The sequence below is a fragment of the Balaenoptera ricei genome, chromosome 3 (assembly GCF_028023285.1).
Source record: "Balaenoptera ricei isolate mBalRic1 chromosome 3, mBalRic1.hap2, whole genome shotgun sequence".
NCBI classification, from domain to species: Eukaryota; Metazoa; Chordata; class Mammalia; order Artiodactyla; family Balaenopteridae; genus Balaenoptera; species Balaenoptera ricei.
Genome location: NC_082641.1, coordinates 77,606,683 through 77,633,183, shown reverse-complemented (window position 1 = coordinate 77,633,183; position 26,501 = coordinate 77,606,683). Strand labels below are relative to the sequence as shown.

Below are 26,501 nucleotides of genomic sequence, written 5' to 3'. Positions count from 1 at the left end.
ATCTGGCCTACAGGAGTCTGTATTATTAAAAAAAAAAAACAAAAAAAACCCACAGGTGATTCTGAGGTCCAGTCAGATTTGAGACCCACAGCTCAGGAGTTATTTACGGAGTTCAGACCATCAGGGCATCAGGGTCTTTCAGCTGGACAACTGCAATTGCTTCCTAATTAGTTTTCTTGCCTCCACTCCTCTTTCCCCTTCATAATATCCCTTGTACCACTCTGGTGGCTATCTTTCTAAAATATCTGATCATGTCACACCCCAGCTTAAAACTTTCCCACAGCTTCCCATTGTCTAATTCTTGAGCAAGTTCAGCACCTTCAGCTACCCCCTAGACCTTTACCTTTCACAATCCTAACTCCCTAGTTCAATATAATTCTGGATCAATGTACACGGGGAAACTGATTTCAGCTTTAGTTAAGCCTTGCTCTAAATGGCCTACGGAGAATGGATTTGTTTTACACTTATTAAATGTCTGGTAGAAGTCACAAGGTTCTACATCTCATCTGTTTCATCTCCTAGAACCCAAGTTGCCTTATAATTAACTGTGTTTGGCTGAATACTGATTCCTGATTAAATCCAGCAAAACGTTTTGTTTCCAACAGATGATAGTTTTCTATGACCTTTTTTTATATATATATATGAACAAATCTAAGTATCTGTTAATTTATGAGTAATTAAGGTAGAAAAGACTTTTATTCTACTATTAATAATGCAAATTATCCAATTTTTATATGTGTCAGGAATCTTATAATTCTAAGTCTGAAGTATCTCAGCAACTGTTGGAAGAAATTTTCTGAGGATGTTTATACAAGTCACCAACCAGCATAATCACAGTTTGTTGGAAAAATATTATACTTTTTCCTCATGTGATTGCTTTTTAATTATACCACTTACCAAGCATAGCATCTGTCTCAGCACACATAGCGTAATAAAATGCTCTAATATCCTTAATTTCTTTTTCTGTAAACTTCCCAGTGCAGTTTTTGGTATAAGAAGAGTAATAATCTATAGGGTGCATTTCTGACAGAGGTGACCACTTTGGGATTTTGATGGCATCATAGGACACCTAAAAAGGAGAAAAACAAAGTTGTAATATTCCTCCGTTCCAACAAGAATATATGGTAAACTAGACAAAGTTTAATTACTTAGGCTAGTAGAAAAGCATGGTTGTGAATTATGTAAAGAAAATAGTAAATCAAATACATAAATTAGGAACAGATTGTTAGTATTCCCAGTAACAACAAAAGGTATATATCAATATCTGTATATATAGTAAGACAGTTGTGAAATTATTTTAAAGATTATATATGTCAATGAAAAGCATGAGCTATATTAGACAGTATTCTAATCCGTAAGTGTCTAAGCACTTTAATATAGTTGTGTGATCAATTCAAAACTTCAGAATCAATAACCTAAGAATCTAGACTCCTTTTTCCCAGTAGTTCACTAGTAAAAATGCCAATATCTAGTGAGATAGCCAAATGCTTGTTAAGAACAAATACAACTTTTTAATACATATAAATGCTTACAGTTTTGGTGAAAACCATTAAGACTAGACTTAAGTCATACATATCTTCTAGTCATGTAGCTTTAATAAACTCAAATATCTACTTAAATTATTCGACTCATTTCATTAGGCTAGTACTGACTCCTGACAAGTTTTTTAAGATAGAGTCAGTTGGAACTTTTAATTTAATTTATTTATATTTTAAAATTTTTATTGGAGTATAGTTGATTTACAATGTTGTTAGTTTCTGCTGTACAGCAAAGTGAATCAGTTATACATATACATATATACACTCTTTTTTTAGATTCTTTTTCCATATAGGCCATCACAGAGTATTGAGTAGAGTTCCCTATGCTATACAGTAGGTCCTTATTAGTTATCTATTTTATATACAGTAGTGTGTATATGTCAATCCCAATCTCCCAATTTATCCCTCCCCCACTTACCCCCGGTAACCATAAGTTTGTTTTCTATATCTGCGACTCTACTTCTGTTTTGTAAATAAGGAACTTTTTAAGAAGACATGAAGTATCTAAAACTTTGACATTGTTTCCTTTAAAATAGGGTGCACTACACAGTGTTTCTGGATAGAGGTTCTAAAGTAACTTAAATTTGATTTAAGGTGACACATTTCAAAACACAGGCAGTCCTCGCTTTGCATGGCTCAGGTATGCACGGATATCAGTTACCACAGCTTATTTAAATAGCACCAGTTCCCCAACAACAGGGTTCAAATTTTAATTACTGTTAACCAAAATTTCAGAAATGGAGACCTGATTGAAATAAAAATGTGTTTATATGGGGTTTGTTAGGACCGAAGCCCAAGAGACATGGATTCAAGAAGCACTTTGCAGTGTTCCATAGGACTACACGACGGGAGAGGCTTATAAAGGCAAAAAGCTGCAAGGCCACAGTTAGTTACATGAGTTGTTTATCAAGAATTATAATTGGAGTTGATGAGAAGTAAGGATGCTTAGGTTGTTTGGGGTCTGAAATGTTTGCATAGTTACAAGGGGAGACCTTGAGACCGTAAGGCTGCAGCTGGCAGGTGTTGTTCTGAATACAGCTGGTGGTGTCCCTGGGCCTGGTACAGTTCAACGAAAGTTCGGGTTTTCAGTGGTGCAGAGACGTGTCTGAGACCAGATCCTCAATGGCTGCTCGACTCCAGTTTGTATGCCTGACTCTGACTGCTCTATTATCATATAAATTTGTCATCATTACCCAGGTATATTAACTGTGAGTTATTGCATAAAGTACAAACTTTCACATTCATATGCTGCTAGTTCTTTAGTCTATATACATCACGATGTAGATTACATATGTGTATCACAGTGATTAATTATGTCATTTCTTTCAAAGTTTGTCTGTGTTTGATCACTGCACATCTTTTATTTAGTACATAAACAGACTGCAAAGTTTGTAGGTATGCTGCCTCCTTGTCTCCCAGTGATAAATCCATGTGATATAAAAATGGATACTCAAAAGAGGAAATTGATCAACAAAGATGAACATACAGTTAAGAAATAAAAAGCGATAACACTGGAAGTAAAATTTGAATGAAAAAATTTTTTAAGGATTTTTTTGATATGGACCATTTTAAAAATCTTTATTGAATTTGTTATTATATTGCTTCTGTTTTATGTTTTGGTTTCTTGGCCGCAAGGCATGTGGGATCTTAGCTCCCTGACAGCCAGGGATCAAACCCGCACGCCCTGCATTGGAATGCAAAGTCTTGACCATTGGACCGCCAGGGAAGTCCCTGAATCAAATGTTAACTGGAGTTATAGAAGAAATAAATAGCTGACCTGGGAATGCTGACACTGCCACCATTTGATACACTCAAGATATACAGCCAGAGGAACTTAGTGAAAACATTGATATAAGTTAAATAAACATTAGTTTTACTATTTTGTCATTTCCCTATACATTTATAACCCAAAAGAAGAGTTTTTAATGTTTTGACAAATGTTTTTAGAGTTCTAGAAAAACGGTCATTTTCCCAATTGATGATTAAGATCTCTTTATACAGTTTCAGCTTGCACAGTCATTTTTATGCTCCTGAAGCATGCAAAGTGAGGACTGCCTGGACTCCTAAGAGAGTATCTTTCAGTTTAGTTTTTTTTTTTAATAGACATATTATATGCAAATGTATTCAACTTAGAAGTAGGTTCTGAGTTTTAACACATTATATTTTTGTAAAATTGTCCCTTTAGTTTCTGTCATCAACCAGTTATTGGTCAAGTTTGATTTAATGTGACTATGCAATTTTCAAATTTTTCTTTAAAAATGATAATAAAAGAAACAGTGAGCAACCACCAATAATATACAGATAAAATGTTAGCTTTTACTTCTGAGCCCACACAGTACACCTACTTTTTTAAGCCAATAAAGAGATGTGTGAAATGTTGAAGATCCAAAATTTTCTCCTGAAGATGGTGAAGGATATGGGTGTGGCAAATTTAATCCCAAGTACAGAACAAATGGTTGAGTGTAATTAACTGCTTCCTTTCTTAACCAATTTACTGCTCTATCTGTATTCTTCCAGTCCCTTTCCATCACTCTTACTTTAGTCTTTTTAGGGACAAGGTTAACCATAGGCCGGCCTTCTTGTCTGAGTAAGAAAGCAACGTCTCTTGTCCAGGCTTCCACACGATTGCTGAGGGGGCAAAAAGACAGGTATACTGTAAGGTATTTAAAAAGTTTTAAAAACTGACTAAGCATAAATATAAGAGAGCAAAATGGAAAACAATTTTTAGACTCGGTCATGTAAATGTTCAGACTGACTATACTAGATCTCATTAAGGTACTGAGCATTGCAAATTCAAAAACCAAGAAAAAAAATAACAAGAATCAAATATTCACCTATGTGTTCTTTAAAACTAAGACAGATTATTTACAAAGATTACTTTTTTCTCATAATAAAATATTTAGTAAAATAAATATTTCAAATTCCTAGTATTTCTTTTGAATTTTTTTAGCATTTTGTCTTTTTTTCTGTCAGAATAAGAGAGACAGTATTTCTAACCAAAGCTACAATTATTTCCTCCTATCACTGTCCTTATATTTAGAAAAATCTTACCTCCTGTGTGTACCTTACGTGTTTCTGAAGTCTCAGGTTTTACATTGTTTCCAGCTATATCTTTTCTCATTATAAGAACAATTTTGACTATGATTTAAGCTAAGCTAATGGTGATGCAAATTTCTAGATATATTTTCTTTAGCTGGTAATTTAAAAGCTAAATGATTTGATCAATTAAATTTCTCTAAATATTTTATCTAACTGCTTCATAAGTATGTAGTAGTACTACTAGTTTTTCTCAATGAATGTATTTTTTTTTAACATCTTTATTGGAGTATAATTGCTTTACAATGTTGTGTTAGTTTCTGATGTATAACAAAGTGAATCAGCTATACATATACATATATCCCCATATTATGTAAGTATTTTCAGTTGGCATAATTGTTTAGGAAGAACCCTTGGACATTTCTAAGAAGCCTGTTTTTGTGTTTTGGTTGAGGCAAACACCTCTGAAGTGCCCTATCAATTAAGAAAAGAGCTTTAAAAGTTCAGATACCCACGTGAAAATAAAGACTATTTTATATTAAAACATAATACTCCATATAAGGGAAGTTTCAAACCACACAAAATGACTAATGGCTTATAGATGAACTAAGTAGAACTTTTATCTGCTTTTGAAAACAGGTAAATAAATTTAAGCAACCATAATAAAAATATAATTTTTCATAGTAGATATTCAATATATTTTGATAAAAACAATGTAAACTAGAATCTCAGCAGAATTGCATCTAACAGATTTTAATTAATTCTATCTAGCAAATAGAAAATCCTAAAATCGTAAGTTTTGTAAAATTTATCATACTACCAAACAATGTAAATTTTGCTTAAGTCACTGCTGAATGAGAGAACTACATGTGGCTATTATCGGAGCTACTGCAGAGGAGTGAGATGCTAGGGGTTTATCACACCAGCAGTACTTGCGGTAGAGCTCTAGGATTTTGTGATAAGCAGAAATAGAGATTCACACAGGATGTTTAGGAACCAAAATGCTTTCTTTTCAACAAAGAAGTGTTACGTGGGAAAATATGGCTGAGAAATTATTGCAGGAAGCAAGAAAATTACAAGAAAGCTTGCAGTACAACCTAACTAGTTGTCCGGTGTGATATTCTGATTTATAATAAAAAATATACATTTGGTCTTCTTCCCTGATTCTGGTCCTGAGTTCCTAAAATCCTCAGATTTTCTAAGTGAAAGACACAAAGGTGTCTTTTGTTATGTTAATGAGGTTACTTTTGGGCTGGTTGCCAGAACCAAAGGAGAGATTAGAGGGCTGAAACTTTTAGTCCTACCCCACTGGTCTCCGGGGAGGGAGGAGGCTGGATAGGGAATGGAAATTGAGTTCAATCACCAGTGGTCAATGATTTAATCAATTATGCCTGCGTAATGAAGCCTCTATAAAACCCAGAAAAGGAGCCGACTGGGGAGGGGTGGGAGAGTGGCACCACCTTAGGTGAGGGTGTGGAAGCATCATGCCCTTTCCCCATGCATCTCTTCCATTTGGCTGTTCCTGAGTTATAGCCTTTTATAATAAACTGGTAGTCTAGCAAGTGAAATGTTTCACTGAGTTCTATGAGCCACTCTAGCAAATTAATTGAACCCAAGGGAAGAGGTCATGGGACCCTCTGATTTTATAGCTGGTCGGTCAGAATCATAGGTGACAATCTGGACTTGTGATTTGCATCTGAAGTGGGGGAGTGAGGGCAGTCTTGTAGGACTGAGCCCTTAACCTGTGGAGTTGAGTTGAATTGTAGGACATCCAGTTGGTGTCCAGAGAGTTGGTAGTGTGTGGAAACCACCCCACACAATGGAATTGGGTGCAGAAACCCTAATTGGTGATCAGAGCCTTTACCAGGCTTTGGATTAACTCAGGTATAGACTATTGTTCTGACTGTGCTAACCAAACTACTCAGTTGACCTTACAATGCAGTCATGAATGAGTCTAGAACATCTCAAGGAAAGATCTTGCCTTGAAAGATGGCTCTGTTGAACCCAGATTACCATCTTTTGCCACAGCAATGAGTAAGTGTGATTTCATTTAATCTTTCTGGCAAGGTTATGCCCCTTTCCTTTTTTTTTTTTTTTTTTTTTTTTAATTCTTTGTTTCGGAGATTCTTTCAGCCCAGGTTGGTTCCCTTAAGGATAAAAAGGCTCAAATCAACTTAATTTTGGCCTGGTCTTACCATTATGGCTAATTTCAAACTTAGTTTCACTTTTGCCCTCTTACTAAATAACATGTGATTTACCCTTCTTTCTTAGTGGCATCTTCTTTTGTCTATTCCTGAGTGTGTGGGCTTTTGGCATGATTCCTATAACTGCTGGTAGTAAAGTAGAGTATAACAAATGCTTTCAGCATTACTAGGGCAGCAGAGACAGGATTATGGTTGAAGGTAAAGGTCCCTCTCATAATTTTCCCTTTTAACTCTTTCTGGCTATCCCAAGAATCTTGAGTTAGCTAGCTGATCAAGAGGGTAATACTTTGGTTAGCTGACCCATGTTCAAGCATTGTGCCTAAGTGTAAAATAACAATTTACTTCTTTATAACTTAAAAACATTTAGCACTTTTTAGATATTCAATACATATTAATAGTTATAATCAATGATGATTCTCTGTTCTACTCTCACTACTCCCTGGGCCAACCCAATCCTCCTGGGCTATTGTTAAGTGTACGCAGTATAAGCAGTAAGTGCTCCAGGAGCTGCAATTCTCGGCTCAAAGTCCCTTTTCCCAGCCCAAATTTCTCCTGGCCAGTAACACTAATGAGGAAAATAGGGAAAGAGAATGTGAATATGCAACCTCATAGTCAATGACAATTACTGTGACAGAAAGATAACTTAAAATTATAATTCTCTCTACTAAACAACCAATGTCTCCATCCCTTTTTAACCAGGTCAAACTGTTGCACCAGGAAACATTATCTTTTGACCATGTGCTTAGACCTACTTTGTATTACTATTCAGTGTTGTCTCCCCCTATCCCCTACCCACCATTACTTGCTATATAAACTCCTCCAAATATAAACTTTCTAATTAGTTGGTCACAGGAGTATTTTGAATAAATTTCTTTCCATTCCATTTCTACGTACTTTGCCTGAAATATTAAGAGTACGGTTTCAATCAGGACATTAAACAAGGGCTTGTATTAATGGGGAGGAACCAAAACTACCTGTGGTTTAGATACTTTGATTCATTGGCTCCTCTCATTATAAATTTACCCTGTTATTTGCAAATAGACACAAACATACACTGTATAGTTTCCTATACAGAAATGCCAGCATTTCTCAAAGTGTGGCTCAGGGATCTCTGGGAGGTCCCCTAGAGGCTTTCAGGAGGTCCACAAGGTCAAAACTATTGTCATAAAGATAGTAAGACATCATTTTTTGCCTTTTTCACTCTCATGCTCTCATGAGTGTACAGTGGCGGAGACCACTGTAACGAAGCCTCAGGTGGGAGCTTGGATGTGGAGTACACCTATCTCAAAGGAAATTGTTCTCTATAAACTTAGGATTCAATGTGTCATTTTGTGCATATATACTAAGTGCCCCTCCTAAGTGGTCCAAGGTTTACTTTACCTCTTTGTAGAAACGTAAGAGAGGCTTCTCTTCTCAAAGGGACACAGAAGTAACCACATGTTTCTGATAAAGGCATTCACAATTGGCTATACCTTGTCTTACCTCCCTCTGAGGTCCAGTTCCTTATATCTTTGCTATTTCAAGCAGCATTAGCATCACCTGAGAGCTTGTTAAATATGCATAATCTAGAGCCCCATCCCAGACCCACTGAATTGGAAAGGGCATTTAATAAGACGCCCAGGTGATCTGCATGCATATTACATTTTGAGATGCACCGCTCCACATAACAGTGTAAGAATTTTTATGCAAAAAAGCCTCAATTTTTAGAGAAGATCATTAAAATAGCTTCCACAGTAGCCCATGAAGAGGAGAATTATTCTACCTTGGATCGATTCCAGAAAACAAGGTGATGGCTAAATGCACTATCCAGCAATCAGCAATTTTATTCTTTTTAAAAGCAAAATCTCCTCCTAATATGAATGGCATATAAAACTAACATATTAGCAACTAATTATTGCATAAATTTGTATCTATGCCATTGCTGTGTGGGTTTTCGGTGCCAATGTGCCAAACTGCACTGCTGCAGTATTGGAGACAGTCAGCTTACAGGTAGCACCAGGTGAATTTACATAGGGACAATAACATTTGAAAAAGTATCATACATTAAAATTGATGAGAACATAACAGTTTTCTTTCAAAATGAATTAGGAGCCTCGACTTAAACCTTCAGCTTCCTAAGATTACTAAATAATTCAACTATCTCAGACTTTAAGAGTTATGTGCAGATGGATCCCCTTTCTCTCACACAAAGAATCATTGTTCTCAATGGGACTTTAACAGCTAATGTGTCTCAGATAAGTCTCTTGCATGGAAAAATTACAGTTCTGAATCATGCCCTTGCAAATTTCACTATCAGCCTGATAAATTCGGTAAGAGAAAATGGAATCCATATTCATTCCCATTAAATGTTCTTCTCTCAAAGCTGAGAAACACACTATTTTTTAAGGGACTCACAAGGCTGTCATCTATCTTTACATATATAATCACTCACAAAAAGTCTGTTTTAATTGAATGAATAACAATAGTTATTCATTCTGTGTCTTATATTTTATTATATATTTATTGTAAATATATTTATGCAATTATATATTATAAAATTATATAATAGTAAATAAATTTCAAACAAAAGGTTTGTTTTGCATGAGTGTGTGTGGGGGTACTCAGGGGTTTCATGGACTTCAGGTTATGAACTCCCACTTAGCCATTTCCTAGCCTGCTAGTGAATTCATCGCTGTTGGAACATCAATATTTAAAACTTTGAGTTCTAGGTGACAGTGACTGTAGCCCTTAACAGAGTATTTGCTGCAGTTTGGTTTTAAGTAAAGGCAGGCTTTTTGATTTAATTCAAGAGAGAGTTATTGAATGTCTACCATGAACAAGGCATTGTGCTAGGCTGAACTTGAGGTGACTCCCTTAGCTACCAAAATGATACTACCTCCTCATATGCACTCAGGCATAAACTCCTTCTACTACTATACTTTAAAAAATAAAGGCCCATTTGCTACCTTGCAGAAAAAGCAATTGTGATGAAATAGTTTGGTTATGATTATAACTCTAATGGTTTAGATCACATTGACTTCTTTTACATCACATAAGGGGAAGATTCTTCTTACACTTTTTTTGTTTTGTTTTGTTTTGTTTTTTTGTTTTTTTTTAAATTTATTAATTTATTAATTTATTTTTGGCTGTGTTGGGTCTTCGTTTCTGTGCAAGGGCTTTCTCTAGTTGCGGCAAGTGGGGGCCACTCTTCATCGCGGTGCGCGGGCCTCTCACTGTCGCGGCCTCTCTTGTTGCGAAGCACAGGCTCCAGACGCGCAGGCTCAGTAGTCGTGGCTCACGGGCCCAGTTGCTCTGCGGCATGTGGGATCTTCCCGGACCAGGGCTTGAACCCGTGTCCCCTGCATTGGCAGGCAGATTCTCAACCACTGCGCCACCAGGGAAGCCCCTTACACTTTTAAAGTAATTAATATATCAACTTAAGCAACTCTAACATTTAAAATTTTTTGTAAGCTTTTGCTTTTCAGTATTATACAGAAAATACAACCTGGACAACATGTCATTATATCTGAAAGATAAAGTGGGTGGATTATCCCCCAGTAAATCTTTCATTAGTAATTAACCAAATAGTCACTGCATTGAATATGTTACCATGTCCACAGCCCTTGCCGAAGAGGTGACCCAGATGACCACACTGTGTAGGATTTAACTCTTCTCCTATCCTGTCCACTGGCCAGGGGTGGGCACCCGACCTAAGGACCAGATCCTTGGGTCCTTAACCTGGTCAGTGATTATGATGGAGTCTGGGATGAAATATGTGTTGGGCCTATCATCCTTGTTTACAGAATTTGAATTTGGAAAGGAAAAACAGGTAACTGGCAATTACCTAGAATGCAGCTATGAGGTAGAGAAAGTCACTAAAAGAAGATGGAGCGTGAGTCAAAAAGCGTCATGCGGGTCAAAGTTCTAGTTGGAAATGATGTAGCTGAGAAAAGACCCAGAGAGGAGACAAACAAGTCATAAATTATGTTAATGACAGAGAACCAGGATAAAGTTCTCCTAACTCCTGCAAGTGAGGTCCTTAAAGTTGTATTAGAATCAGAATTATTGGGCTTCCCTGCTGGGGCAGTGGCTGGGAATCCACCTGCCAATGCAGGGGACATGGGTTCGAACCCTGGTCCGGGAAGATCCCACATGCCGCAGAGCAACTAGGTTCGCGAGCCACAACTACTGAGCCTGCGCTCTAGAGCCCGCGAGCCACAACTACTGAAGCCCGTGCTCCGCAACAAGAGAAGCCACTGCAGTGAGAGGCCCGTGCACCGCAACAAAGAGTAGCCCCCGCTCGCTGCAATTACAGAAAGCCCACGCACAGCAGCAAAGACCCAACACAGCCAAAAATAAATAAAATAATTAAAAAAATAAAAAAATAAAAGAATCAGAATTATTCCCAGTTCCATCTCCTGAGATTAGTATAAGTACAGCCTCTGTTCTTAGACGGATAATCCAAATTCCTTTTCACTGCATAATTAATCTTTTGATAAATCTGCAAATTGTTCCTTTACCTGCTAATAGATATTAAGTATTCAATGTATGTTCCTGAATGTATGACTTTACCAAGCCTAGGAAGATACATAGTGACTTTTGGGAAATATTTTATCTTAAACCTAATGCAGTGCCTAGTAGGTAGTAAGAGCCTAATAATGATAGATATCATTATTCTCTAGGTCACTTTGATCAAAGAAATTCATTTAAACTGGTTAACTTTCATGGTAATGGGGGTATGAATGACATGTGTGAATAATTTAAAATCTCTTAGGTAACTAAAACTTGGCAAGTTAGCTCAGTGAGTTACTGGACATGGTGCAACTAAGACAGCCAAGTTGTGGATATGACATGTTTTCCAAACCACTTACCCTTGGTGGGGGAAGCGGGGAGAGGAGGCAGAATTTCCCTTTGTGCCTTTTTTTTTTTTTTTAATCTTTATTGGAGTATAATTGCTTCACAATACTGTGTTAGTTTCTGTTGCACGACAAAGTGAAACAGCTATATGCATACACATGTCCCCATATCCCCTCCCTCTTGAGCCTCCCTCCCATCCTCCCTATCCCACCCCTCTAGGTCATCGCAAAGCACCAAGTGGATCTCCCTGTGCTATGCTGCTGCTTCCCACCAGCCAACTATTTTTACATTCGGTAGTGTATATATGTCGATGCTACTCTCACTCTGCCCCAGCTTCCCCCTCCCACCCCACATCCTCAAGTCCATTCTCTATGTCTACCTCTTTATTCCTGCTCTGCAACTAGGTTCATCAGTACTATTTTTTTTTTTTTTTTTAGATTCCATATATATGTGTTAGCATACGGTATTTGTTTTTCTCTTGCTGACTTACTTCACTCTGTATGACAGACTCTAGGTCCATCCACCTCACTACAAATAACTCAATTTCGTTTCTTTTTATGGCTGAGTAATATTCCATTGTATATATGTGCCAGATTTTCCTTATCCATTCATCTGTCGATGGACATTTAGGTTGGTTCCATGTCCTGGCTATTGTAAATAGTGCTGCAATGCTTTGTGTGGGTTTTAATGAGAGGGGAAATGCCATCGCCCACTACAGAAGCTGAAGCATGAGTGTTAAGCCCTCTCCCTATGACCTCAGGCAGCTGGGGAGTAGGCTACTGACCTAGGCTTGCCCATTTGATACTTAGGTCCTGGGATTCTGAATCTTGAGGGAATGACACAAAGACATAGGATCATCTGGAGATGAATGAGGCCGCAGTGCCACCAGCAGCAGTGTCCTGGCCAGCCTGTTTCTATAGCATAACTTTAGTGTGCTCTCAGACCTGGAGCCTTACTCCATTCCTGTTTTCTGAATGTAGGTCTCCAGCCTTGTTGACTCTATGAGTTATCTAAGGTGTTTTTGTTTTTGTGTTTTTCATTTCTTGCTCAGCACTCAGTAGAGTGTAACCCGGTAACCCAGGATCTTAGTGGGTAGTTTCTAACACTAATACTACCTTAGAAATCTTGTCATTTTGGTTAAAGGTATGGTAAAGTGTCGGCACAAAACTATCATTCAAAAAAGGCAAAAAAGTTCATAGTTTTATGCTTTTATGTGGATCAGTATCTTTATCTTTGCATCTACCAAAAAATATATCCAAAACTGCTAAAAAAAAAACCCAATTCATAGAAACAACAGTCAAGCTAAAAATAGAAATAGGTGCTAAACTTTGGGGGATCCAGCAACTTTGTGTAGATATTCTGAGACAGTTTTGCTGTCATAATCCTCCACTTCTTCTGATGCTTGATACCTACAGGTAACTTCACAACACTATCACAAAATAGGATCGACATTTTCTCTAGTGCAAAAGGTACTTTTAAGAGTCTGTAAGAGGTGTCAGGGGAAGGATTTGGACTTACAAAGGCATACTTTCAGAGCTTGAAAAGACTGGATTCTAACAGGAGCTTTCGTATACAAAAAAGAAAGTACTGGGTATAACAATGAGAATTCTGAGGAAAAAACATTTTAGTCAAATGAGGCTATAAATGATCTCAGACTAAAACATACATTACAGGAATTTCAGTTTGAAGATTGTTTTTGCAAGTAAAGAGTTTATCAAATCTAAAATGCTATTAATGTAAAATGTACTTTTTTGAAAAATATACACTATTAAGAAAAAATATTGCCAAGAAGACTATAACAGAATTTTGTGATTGTCAATTTTAAGAGGCATTACAATTACAGAGATGTTAAATTGTGAAAAAAAAATGTGCACCTTAGAATAGATAAAATATAGTACTTTACAGCCTTTTCTCCCACCCCTTGAAAAAAAAATCTGGATGTGTTTGCTTCCTCCTTTAAACAGAACTCACTATATTTTTCCCTATACTGTAATTTTTCTAGACTTTTTTTTTTTTTATTTTTGGCTGTGTTGGGTCTTCGTTTCTGTGCGAGGGCTTTCTCTAGTTGTGGCGAGCGGGGGCCACTCTTCTTCGCGGTGCGCGGGCCTCTCACTGTCGCGGCCACTCTTGTTGCGGAGCACAGGCTCCAGACGCGCAGGCTCAGCAATTGTGGCTCACGGGCCCAGTTGCTCCGCGGCATGTGGGATCCTCCCAGACCAGGGCTCGAACCCGTGTGCCCTGCATTGGCAGGCAGATTCTCAACCACTGCGCCACCAGGGAAGCCCTAGACTTTTTTTTAAACCTCCTCTTTTGAACCATAAGTCACTTTAGCTAGGTCACATCTGGCTAATGCTAATGTTAAATTAAATTAAAAAGTGAAATCTCCACATTATTAGATATCTTTAGGCTCTTCTCAAAGTATATTTGAATAAACTTCCACGAATGGCTAGCACTGGCAAGAGGAGGAGATACACTTCATTATGGGCAGCTAAACATAGTACCTTAAACTTTAGTAACTGAATGGAAAAAAAATCCAAGAATTGTAATGAGATTGTAGACTCAGAGCTATCACTGGCGTTTCAAGAAATTGATGTAGGAGTTATGGTAGACAGCATTCTGAAGATAGCCCCAGTGGCTGCTTCAGCCAAGAATTTGCTAATCATCAGAAACAAGGGTTCTGGAATAATAAAAATAAAACAAAAACAACAGCAGGCTTTTTCACTCTCAGAAGTCATTCTGAGAATGTACTCAGAATAATGCAAGCTGTTTTAGATACTGAATTTCATTAAAAATAATAAGGTATGTATGTGTGGGGTTCTAAAAAAGCTTCTAAAATGACCAAAGGAATGGATGTCTTTCTCCATTACAAGGAAAAGAATAAAATAAACTCCTCCTTAGTACGGAGAAAACTGATCCAAAGGCACGCATGGTCTTAGATTATAAAATAATAGTAGATATGGATGAGATAAACACAGACTTATTCATTAGGCTGCAGAACTGGAAGGGACCCCACGGTTGCTGTTCTAGCTCTGTTGCGCCCTCTTGGTCACTTTGGTTCTAGTTAGGAAGCCTGTGCTTCTGGTCTGGAGGCCAAGGGGACAAGAAGAGTGGTAAGAGCAGCCCATGACTTGCTGCCCTTTGCTGCTTGCCAAGAAGCTCAAGCTTAAGAGTTTGCCACAGCAATTCTCTCATTTTGGAAGCAGGCTTTTATTTTTCATTTCTTTCAGAGAATTAAATATTGCCTGTTGTGACGGGGCTTCAGAAAAACATTAAGCTACACGAATTGAGAACATTTATGACTATAATAGTAGTAAGATGAAATGACAGGGGATTTGATTTTAGGTTTTAAACTTTTATCTAGGAAAGATAAGACAGCAGCTTGCTAAAATTCGCTCCTGAGGTCATTAGAATGTAAGTTCCATGAGGCTAGAGATTTTTGTGTTTTGATCACTACTGTATTCCCATCATCTAAAAATAGTGTTTGGTACACTGTAGGTGGCTCAATAAGTATTTTCTGAATGGGTGTTCCATACATATGATTTTACCTTTGTAACTTTAGTAAGGATCATCTTGGTCTTAGTATTTTAAGGAATGTTACTTAATATTTATCTTCTTTAATGTCCTGACCTTAGAAATCTAGTTTTTAAAATGTCTATAAAAAATCAATTACCTCCTAATTCTACACACTTCCAAATTAACATTTTCTTTGATTTTGTTGATTCTAAAAACATTGACATACTAGTGTTAAGTGGATCTGATCCCTTAGAATATGGGAGAGTAAACTTAAGATTCAAAATGTCGGCAATGACTTTCAGTGTGACAGTCCTAGGACCATGCTGATGAGTATAAAGTTTTCAGCTTGAGATCATGGTGTCTCAACCTCTGCATTACTGACATTTTCAGCTTGATAATTCTTTGTTTGGGGAAGGGGGTGCTGTCCTGTGCATTGTGGATTGTTTAGCAGCAACCCTGGCCTCTACCGTCTAGATGGCAGCAGTATTCCCCCTGTGGTGTCAACCAAAAATGTCTCCAGACACTGTCAAAAGTCTTGTGGGGGTCAAAATTGCCCTTGATAGAGAACCACTGCTTGAGATATTGGAGATATGATGACAAAAGTTTTACCCCATAGGGAAAATGATCAAAACACCATATGGATTAAGTACACGTTTCCTTTCAATTGCTAAGAAGATACAGCAAATTTGAACCTAATCAGACCTATTATGAGCACAATACCTATAATGTGAGGGGGTAGATGAATATCAGGACTTTATAAACCACATAACTGTACTCCACTGAAGTCAGAGAACTGCAGAAAGGAAGAATCTTTAGAGTCATCTAGAGTAAGCTCATTTGATGAAACTGGGATCCTGAGTAGATAAATAACTTGCCCTGGTCTTATAGTTGTTAGTAAGTGGCATTTTTAAAAAAAATAAATTTATTTTTATTTATTTATTATTTTTGGCTGTGTTGGGTCTTCGTTGCTGTGCGCGGGCTTTCTCTAGTTGCAGCGAGTGGGGGCTACTCTTCGTTGTGGTGCGCAGGCTTATTGCGGTGGCTTCTCTTGTTGTGGAGCACAGGCTCTAAAGCGTGCGGGCTTCAGTAGATGTGGCACGTGGGCTCAATAGTTGTGGCTCGTGGGCTCTAGAGCACAGGCTCAGTAGTTGTGGCTCATGGGCTTAGTTGCTCCACAGCATGTGGGATCTTCCTGGATGAGGGCTTGAACCCATGTCCCCTGCATTGGCAGGCGGATTCTTAACCACTGCGCCACCAGGGAAGCCGGTAAGTGGCATCTTAATGAGTAGTACCACCAGCACTTGTTTAACAGTTGTCTGGAAGAAACAAGCATGTAGCCCTTAAAGTTCCCAGTCTGGTGTAGTATAGTATATATGGAAAGGGACACACAGCTGGACTAGTGTCCTTAAACTGGTAAAAGAAGAAAGCATCACTTGATGTTGAAAAAAATACAGATGGAGAATTGTAGTAGTAAACTAAAGGGACTTGTAATTCTGGCTGAAAATATAAACAGGTTCAAAAATGGCTAATTTCAGTGGTAAAGGTAGCTCAAAGTTATAAAAACGTGTTTTGAGAGTCAGTCTATCAAAAACATTGAATGCATCTATTTGATATTGAGAGACCTTTTTTTTTTCTGAGACCCATCTTTAAACTTGCACAGAAAAATCTGAAAGATAACGTGCTGTAATTCATATAACCTTTGCAGACATGCTATTAACAGCAGCCTTGACCTATCTGTCAGTCAAATGACTATGTGGGTACATATAGCACTAATACAAATAGTCTTGATAGCTTATTTAAGCTTCCTAAGCTCAGGTGAGACAGTAAGTAAAGTGAAAATATGCTACAGCAATTATTATACTGAAAACCATCTTTGATTTCTCAAATATCAATGTTTAAGTGGCTCTTTTCCTTTTAACCCAGGTGAGATAGAATATCAATGTTTATCAAATAATAAGTTATAACTTTTTATTCCATTCATTCATTCATTAAACAAATATTTAATTGTGTACCTACAATGTACAGGCACTACGTTGGAAGTGGGAATAAAGTAGTGAGAAAGAGAAACAGGGTCTGTGCCCTCCAAGAATTATTATCCCACTGAGGAATAAAACTCAGATCATATTTTAACCATCTCACACAGAGAGTGATAGTGATATGGAATACAAGGCATTCAACCTTAGATTCTTTTTATTATTGGACTGACTGAGAAAACAAAGAAAGAAAACAATTTCAAATAGGATAATATGAATAGTTGTATTTACTTTGGATTAGCCTTACTTTCCAAAAAAGTAGAAGGATTTTAAAGAGAAACTGGTGAAACTTTGTGAAATGAGCACATATTATTTCATTTAATGCTCACAACAAAGAAATTAAACTTCAGTTAGCTTAGATAATATTCCCAAGATTATACTTCAAGTTAGTAGTAAACAGAGAAACTAGGATTCAAAAGTAGGCAATCTGATTCTAGATCTCTACTCTTATCCCCTATGCTTAGTTGCCTAATTTTTGAGAACTGAGTAAAATGAAAGAAAAAAAAGTTACAATAGAATAAATTTGGGGAGAACTGAAAAAAGCAAGTAGCAAGAAGATTATGGTCTTCAGAACAAATTGTAAAGTGAGTAATAAAGTAGCCATTGTATAACTAAATCAAAATAAATCATGGACTAAACAATTTTATAGACCTTTAATGTTTAAGAAAAATAAAATTACTAGCATATAATTTCAATATTTTAAGAAGATTAAAGAAAGCTAAAGATTTAGCCAAATTAACACAATCTAGGGATTAAGAGATTTACATTCACCTTTGTGGAGAAATAAAAGAAGTCAAAAAGGGTACATGTATGTATTATAGCAGTGGGCTGCCTGTTAGAATCATTTTTATTTTATTTTTTACCTGATGGAGTGATGTCCTGAAGTATAGTCCAGTTTTCCAAATTTTTGTGTTCGGTAGCCATGCTTCTCCATGACATCCATCCATGTTGTATAATTTGGATCTAAGCCCTTGAAGTTATTCCAAGATTCTGTTAAGTGAGTGAAGAGGCCACTCCACATTGCTGGGGGAAAAAATGGGATCAGTGTAAATAAAGCTTAACAATTCGTTTTAATGATTAAGACAATTATACCAAGAGAAAAGAGACTGACTACTAGTTTAGAGCTTGTGCTCTGCAACAAGATATATCTGCATTAAGTGTTTTACCTAACATTTTTGATTGTTACCTCGTTTTATCAAGGGGAAAACTGAAATGAATTACTATTTCCATTTTACAGGTGAGTCTCTAAGGCTTGCAGCAGTGGTCCCCAACCTTTTTGGCACCAGGGACCAGTTTCGTGGAAGACAGTTTTTCCGCAGACTGGGGAGGGGGGATGGTTTCGGAATGATTCAAATGCATTACATTTATTGTGCACTTTATTTCTATTATTATTACATTGTAATATATAATGAAATAATTATACAACTCACCATAATGCAGAATCAGTGGGAACCCTGAGCTTGTTTTCACTTGCCATTCACTGATAGGGTTTTGATATGTCTTCAAGCAATTGATTTATTATGGTCTCTGTGCAGTCAAACCTCCCTGCTAATGATAATCTGCATTTGCAGCCGCTCCCCAGCACTAGCATCACCACCTCAGCTCCACCTCAGATCATCAGGCATTGGATTCTCATAAGGAGCACGCAACATAGATCCCTCTCATTCGCAGTTTATAGTAGGGTTTGTGCTCCTATGAGAATCTAATGCTGCCACTGATCTGACAGGAGGCGGAGCTCAGGTGGTAATGCGAGCGATGGGGAGTGGCTGTAAATACAGATGAAGCTTCGCTTGCTCGTCCGCCACTCACCTGCTGTGCAGCCCAATTCCTAACAGGCCACGGACCAGTACCGGTCCGTGGCCTGGGGGTTGCGGACCCCTGGCTTACAGATTAAGTTGTTTAAGGTAAATAAATGGAATTAAATATAAAGCTTGTCTGACTTGAGTCATAAAAATAATCAGTAAGTATTTGTTGGTTAATTTTCCAAGTTGGTCAAATGAAGTACAGATCTCATTTCCCAAAAATCCTCAAGGCTTTTCCCTATTTCTTGTCTATATACTGGCTTGCCACAAAAAACTTACGTGTACTATGTCTTCTCTCTCATTTTCTACAGCTATCATTGTTTAGTCAATAAATCTTTTTTTTTTCAAATATTAACAGACCTAAAGGTAAAAACAGATAGCAATACAATAATACTAGGGGACTTCAACAGCAGATAGATCTTCCAGACAGAAAACCAATAAGGAAACACTGGACTTAACCTACATGTTAGAACAGATGGAATTAAGATTTTTAGTACATTCCATCCAAAAGCAAAAGAAAGTACATTCTTCTCAAGTGCACATGGAACATTCTCCAGGAAGTTCATATGTTAGGACACAAAACAAGTCTTCATAAATTTAAAAAGACTGAAATCATATCAAGCATCTTTTCTGACCACAATGGTATGAAACTAGAATCAGTTATAAGAAGAAAACTGGAAAATTGACAAATATATGGAGTTTAAACAACATGCTCCTGAACAACCAATGGGCCAAAGAAGAAATCAAAAGAGAAGTCAAAAAATATCGAGACAAATGAAAATAGAAATACAACATAGCAAAACAAATGGCATGCAGAAAAAGCAGTTCTAAGAGGGAAGTTCACAACTTTAAGTGCCTACATTATAAAAAAGAAATAGCTCAAATAAACAACCTAACTTTATATCTCAAGGATCTAGGAAAAGAAGAACAAACTAAGCCCAAAGTTAGTAGAAGAAAGGAAATAACAAAGATCAGAGTGGAAATAAATAGAGACTAAAAAGACAATAGAAAAGATCAATAAAACTAAGAGTTGTTGGGGCTTCCCTTGTGGTAAAGAATCCGCCTTACGATGCAGGGGATGCGGTTTTGACCCCTGGTCAGGGAACTAAGATCCCACATGCTGCGGGGCAACTAAGCCCGTGCGCCACAACTACTGAGCTCGTGCACCTCAATGAGAGAGCCTGCATGCCGCAAACTATAGAGCCCATGCACCCTGGACCCTGCACGTCACAACCAGAGAGAGAAAATCCTGCACACCACAACTAGAGAGAAGCCCGTGTGCCACGACAAAGAGCTCGTGCCACAATGAAAGATCCCACACGCCTCCAATGAAGACACCACGTGCCACAACTAAGATGCAGCCAAACAAACAAACAAAAAAACTAAGAGTTGTTTTTTTCTTAAATAAAATGGACAAATCCTTAGCTAGACTTTCCAAGAAAAAAACAAGGGGACTCAAATAAAATTAGGAATTAAAGAGGAGACATTACAACTGATACCACAGAAAGACAAAGGATCATAAGAGACTAACTACCATGAACAATTATACCAACAAATTGGAAGAATTGGATACGTTCCTAGAAATGTAAAACCTACCAAGATTGAATCATGAAGAAATAGAAAAGCTGAACAGACCAATTATGAGTAAGGAGATTGAATCAGTAATCAAAAACCTCCCAATGAAGAAATGTCCAGGACCAGATGGCTTCACTGGTGCATTCTATCAAACATTTAAAGGAGAATTAAAACTAATCCTTCTGGGGCTTCCCTGGTGGTGCAGTGGTTAAGAATCCACCTGCCAATGCAGGGGATGCGGGTTCGATCTGGTCCGGGAAGATCCCACATGCCGCGGAGCAACTAAGCCTGTGCGCCACAACTACTGAGCCTGCGCTCTAGAGCCCACGAGCCACAACTACTGAAGTCTGCGTGCCTAGAGCCCGTGCTCTTCAACAAGAGAAGCCACCACAATGAGAAGCCTGTGCACCTCAATGAAGAGTAGCCCCCGCTGGACGCAACTAGAGAAAGCCCATGTGCAGCAATGAAGACCCAACACAGCCAAAAATAAATAAATTAAATAAATAAATTTTTTAAAAAAAGAATAAGCCAATGAGGTACATTTAAAATAAAAAACAAAAACAGAAAAACAATCCTTCTCAAACTCTTCCAGAAAAGAGAAGATGAGGAAACATTTCCAAACTCATGAGGCAATACCATGATAGCAAAACAAGACAAGGACACTACAAGAAAAGGAAATTATAGGACAAGATCTCTGATGAACATAGATGCAAAAATTCTCAACAGAATATTAACAAACCTAATTTAACAATACTTTGAAAGAATCATACATCATGATCAATTGGGATTTACTCCAGAAAGGCAAAGATGGTTCAACATCTGCAAATCAATCAATGTGATATACCACATTAGCAAAATGAGGAATAAAAAAAAAAAGATCATCTCAATAGATGCAGAAAAAGCCTTTGACAAATTTCAGCATTCATTCATGTGGGATGAATTGAGAGATTAGGATTGACATATATACACTACCATGTGTAAAATAGATACCTAGTGGGAACCTGCTGTGTAGCACAGGGAGCTCAGCTCAGTGCTCTGTGATGATGTAGATGGGTGGGATGGGGGAGGAGTGGGAGGGAGGTCCAAGAGGGAGGGGATATATGTATACATATAGCTGATTCACTTCCTTGTACAGCAGAAACTAACACAACATTGTAAAGCAACTATACTCCAATTTAGAAAAACCTCTTGACAAACTGGGTATAGAAGGAATATATAGAAGCCCACAGCTAACATCATATTCAATGGTAAAAAGCTAAAAGTTTTTCCTCTAAGATCAGGAATGAGACAAGGGTGCCCACTCTCAGCACTCTTATTCAACACAGTTCTAGAAATCCTAGCCTGAGCAGTTAAGCAAGAAAAAGAAATAAAAGGCATCCAAATCAGAAAAGAATAAGTAAAATTGTCCCTATTTGCAGAAACATGATATTATATATAGAAAACCATAAAGACTTTACCAAAAAACTGTTAGAACTAATCAATACGTTCAGTAAAGTTGCAGGATATAAAATCAATATGCAAAAATCAGTTGCATTTCTATATACTAATGATGAACTATCAGAAAAAAATTACCCAAAAAATCCATTTACAATTGTATAAAAAAGAATAAAATACTAATGAATAAATTTAACCAAGGAGATGAAAGATCTGTACACTAAAAACTTTAAGACACTGATGACAGAAACTGAAGAAGATACAAGTAAATGAAAAAATAGAAAGCAAAGATGAGGAGCTAGTCAGTAGCAAATGTGTGATTACTTATGTGTACTAACCTAGATTGCTGATTGAGACTAAATGAGATTTTTTAGTGAAGAGATGTCGCATCTTAGTGTATTTGCTGTGTCTTGTCTGATTTATCACCTTGTCTACCTGTGTGCCTTTATAATTCAGTATAAGCATCCCTTCAGTACTTTGGCCTCCTCTGCTTTGTGCAGATAGAGTGTGGAGTCTTTCTTTATGTTATCTCATTCCACTTGCTCAATAAAGAATAAAAAATTAACAGAACTTCATACCTGCTTTCATTAATTGTTATAATTATTTCCTTAAAAGTCTGTTTCAGATTCTGAAAACCTGGTGATCAGGCAGATAGCAGGTCCTTACTAATTGCGGGTTGACTATGGCATTTATCATGTGTTCAGCAGTTATGTTGCTGTTGGGGACAGAAGTGTTAATAAGGCCCCAGTGTTTGGAGCTTAGCTTTGGTAGTTACCTCATTGTTGGTTTTTTGGGAGGTAGCATTATGGCTGTATACTGGGGACAGATTGCCAGAAGTGTTATGTGGATGCACATAAGCCTAATCTGACTGGTTCAACTCATGGAAATGTTCTTATTTTCTCTAGAATATGGAGTATACCTTAAACTAATAAAGTGTTATATGTCAATTACATCTCAGTAAAACTGGAAAGAAATCCCTTTCCTTTTCCCTTTTCTGTGTACACACATGGCAGGGTTGAATCCTTTTCTCATCTAACAAAATGCTTTCTTTTTGAGTAGTGGAATGGGGCATTACCCAGCTTTGAATCTCAATGATGCTAGTTACTGAGTGACCTTTGATAAGTTATTTAACCTTTCAGTACTTTAGTTTTCATCTGCAAAATGGGGATAATAACAATATCTACTTTGTGAAAATGTGGGGAATTATATAAATTAAGGCATGTAAGGCAGTTATATTGCCAGGCACATAGTAAGAATGCAATAAATGTTAGTTTTTATCACTATTATTCCTTCTCTTTGTTCAAACTCTCCAAAATATACTTCTTCCAGGAAAAGCATCACCTAACATTTTTGTAGAGTTCATTGAGCACTTTTTAAAATCCGTTATCTCATTTGATGCTGGGAACAACCCTGTGAGGGACACAGCACATACAACGTTCTGTAGATAAAGAAACTGAGGGACTTGCTTGACGTGGTCCATTGAGGATTGGAATCCAGACATCACCCCACCCTGGTCCATTGCTCATTCCACTTGCTCAATAAAGAATAAAAAAATTAACAAACGTGTTTTTAATATACCTGGTCCTTCATCGTTGAAATATCATTTATAATAGAGTTTAGGTTTCCTTTAATCATTGGTGATTATATAGTTGATGGTGCTGAAAATGTAGGTGAAAGAACTTGTGACTCAAATCACAGAGAATATGATGTCAGGAACTTATGGACAAAAGAAAATTGTTGGGTGCTATTTATGAGTTCTAAAGCAAACAATCATAAATTAGAGGAGAAAGAAAACAACTCTATCAGACAATAGAATTTATAAAAATGTCAATTTTCCCCGATTTTTCAGTTAGTCATGGCTTAATATCACTGTTATTTTGCCATTAAAACTATGCTTATTTGTTAAATTACTATAATAAAAGTGAACAATTAGATTTGGTATACAAGTGAATTGAAACTGAAGAGAAAAAATATGTAATCTGAAATAATACAGAAAAATCCAGATATATCTGAAAAATTCTAACTACTTTGTGGTATACTTTGAAGTCTCCTCCCAACTCCCTATCTCTTACTAAAAAATTTCCTTGGAAATAGAACTTTTCAAGGAAATATGAGCATTTCCTAATTTGCCTGGATAGTCAAAAGATTTTTTGTCACCAATCCTAAGGGAAATGAAACAATAATACTTGAACTAAATACCAATTTAGGTGATAAAATTCCTATTCTTAAAAAACCCCAATACCCAATACATACCTTAAAACACACATCACATATATTAAAATTTTTTTATTAGATGCCAAATATGACTTACTATCCTATTTTGGGGTATAATTTTTTAAATTGTGAAAACATTTTCAGTGTGGGACCACTTCCAGTAATATTAAAGCATGCTCATACCTGCGCGCGATGGGCAGCAGATCGGAGAGTTTGTGTAGGCATTCAGAAAGGAAGTGCCATGTTCTTTCATGAAGTTGATAAAAGGAAGTTTCACTACCTGACTTCCTGGATAAAATGTTAGCCTTCCATCCTGGAATAAAGAAATTTAATTACCATTGATTACATCACAAAAGAAAATAATTTCCTTTAATTTTAACCATAAAATTCACAAGTAGCAAAAGACTTCAATATGATCCTAAGAATCCTCAAAAGATAAAAACAGGTAGAGAAACTGTTATCATTCTCTGGTTCATAATATTGAGAATTCAATGTGGTGTGACATTTGGATCCATTTGAATATAGTAAATAAATTAAAGGAACTTCCTGGAAAGTTTCTTTTTGGGGGATGATGGACTGAGTGAACCAATGTTTATTGAGTATTTAGTATGTGCCAGGCACTGTGAAAGATCTGCAGATAAAATGGTGAATAAAAACAGAGTCCCTGGCCTCATGAAGCTTATAGTCTAGTAGGGGAGGCAAAAAACATACTCGGAAATAAACTAAGAATAATTACAAGTTACTGTGATACATGCTTTGAGAAAAGCCTAAGATACAGAATAACAAGGGAGACCTACTTTGATACAGGGAAGGCTTCTCTGGGAAGTGAGACCTAAAGAATGAGAAGGATCAGCCATTCAAATAACTTAAGGGACATGTAAAGTTAGAGATACCTGCAGGACTTAAGTGGAGATAACAACTAAGCAGCTAGAGAAATGAGCCTGAAGATTGGAAGAGATGTTTGGGTTGGAGATACGCATTTTGGAATCGAATTGGGAATTGAAGAACTCTTCTTGATAAAGAGCAAAAAGAGAAAAAAGGATGTTCCAGTCCTGTAGTTATATCTATTGTATGTTTTCAATGTAATTGTAAATAAACAGGTTAAAAGTGAACCAAACCAGGGGCTTCCCTGGTGGTGCAGTGGTTAAGAATCCACCTGCCAATGCAGTGGACACGGGTTCGAGCCCTGGTCTGGGAATATCCCACATGCCGCGGGGCAACTGGGCCCGTGAGCCACAACTACTGAGCCTGTGCGTCTGGAGCCTGTGCTCCGCAACAAGAGAGGCCGCGACAGTGAGAGGCCCGCGCACCGCGATGAAGAGTGGCCCCCGCTTGCCGCAACTAGAGAAAGCCCTCGCACAGAAACGAAGACCCAACACAGCCAAAAATAAAAATAAAAATAAATAAATTAAAAAAAAAAAGATTACTGCCTAAAATATATAAGGCACTCCACAAATATTCAGTGAATTAAATGAAACGAGTCTTTAATTCAGAGCTGTTCAATTTACAAAAGGCAAATTTAATATGTTCAAAATTCAACAGTGTATTTTTGCAAAGCTTAATAAACCTGGATTAAGTACATCAGTGGAAAGATTTGTATTTGATTAGGTTCTTAGAAAATATTTAAATTATGCTACACACATTCTCAACGTCAAAAGCATACCAATACTCTAAACAAAGATCAAAATTACTATATTATTAGAGAAAATATTAAACATTTCTAGAAGTTTTGGTGTTTTTAACTTCATGTAGTTTTTACACACTAGCAAATACTTTAAAAAACAGACTAAAACTGGTACCACTGCTCATGGTATCAATGGGAGGTGGTCCACATAATAATTAATTCTGAACTGTAATGAATCTTAACATGGTTAGCTGATAAAAACACAGAGAAAGTTAAGTTTTCCATAGTGTGGTACTGTGGTTCACAATGGATAGTCAGTCATAGGTCAAACTATAGTTCTATCACATTTAGTTGGGAGAGAAAATCTTACAGAATGGCTTTCAGAATAACTTCCATAATTTAATAATAGCCCATTTCAATTTTCTCAAGGTCATTCCTACAGTTCAAACAAATACAGTACTCTAACAGTGGGCATTTAAAAAAGAAAAAGAGGCCCACTAATTGGCTTTCTGCATAAAAGTGACAAAAGTGATACCAATTGCCTTCATTTCTGAATTTTACTTTTATTCTGGACTCTCATGGGTCCAGGCATTTTCCCCCTTGGGATGGATGAGCTTTTTGTGTACATGTGATTTTGTGATCTGGATTGCTCCTTCTAGAACCATAACTTGGTTCTCAGTTCCTCATCATTC

General features: G+C 37.1%; 1 protein-coding gene across 3 annotated transcripts in view; it reads right to left on the bottom strand.

The window, feature by feature from the left end:
• ARSK (arylsulfatase family member K) overlaps positions 1-26,501 on the bottom strand; it is a 44,161-nt gene that overhangs the window by 12,409 nt on the left and 5,251 nt on the right. For 2 of the 3 annotated variants that reach the window (XR_009502350.1, XM_059916794.1), the window contains exons 2-5: positions 24,369-24,498; positions 18,024-18,183; positions 3,884-4,166; positions 898-1,069 (exon numbers count right to left, since the gene is read on the bottom strand). Coding sequence is in view for 2 of the 3 variants with exons in the window: in XM_059916794.1 (XP_059772777.1) it covers positions 898-1,069; positions 3,884-4,166; positions 18,024-18,183; positions 24,369-24,498 (745 nt within the window). In the remaining variant the exon portion in view is untranslated. The remainder of the gene's footprint in view (positions 1-897; positions 1,070-3,883; positions 4,167-18,023; positions 18,184-24,368; positions 24,499-26,501) is intronic. The other variant, XM_059916795.1, reaches the window with a different exon arrangement.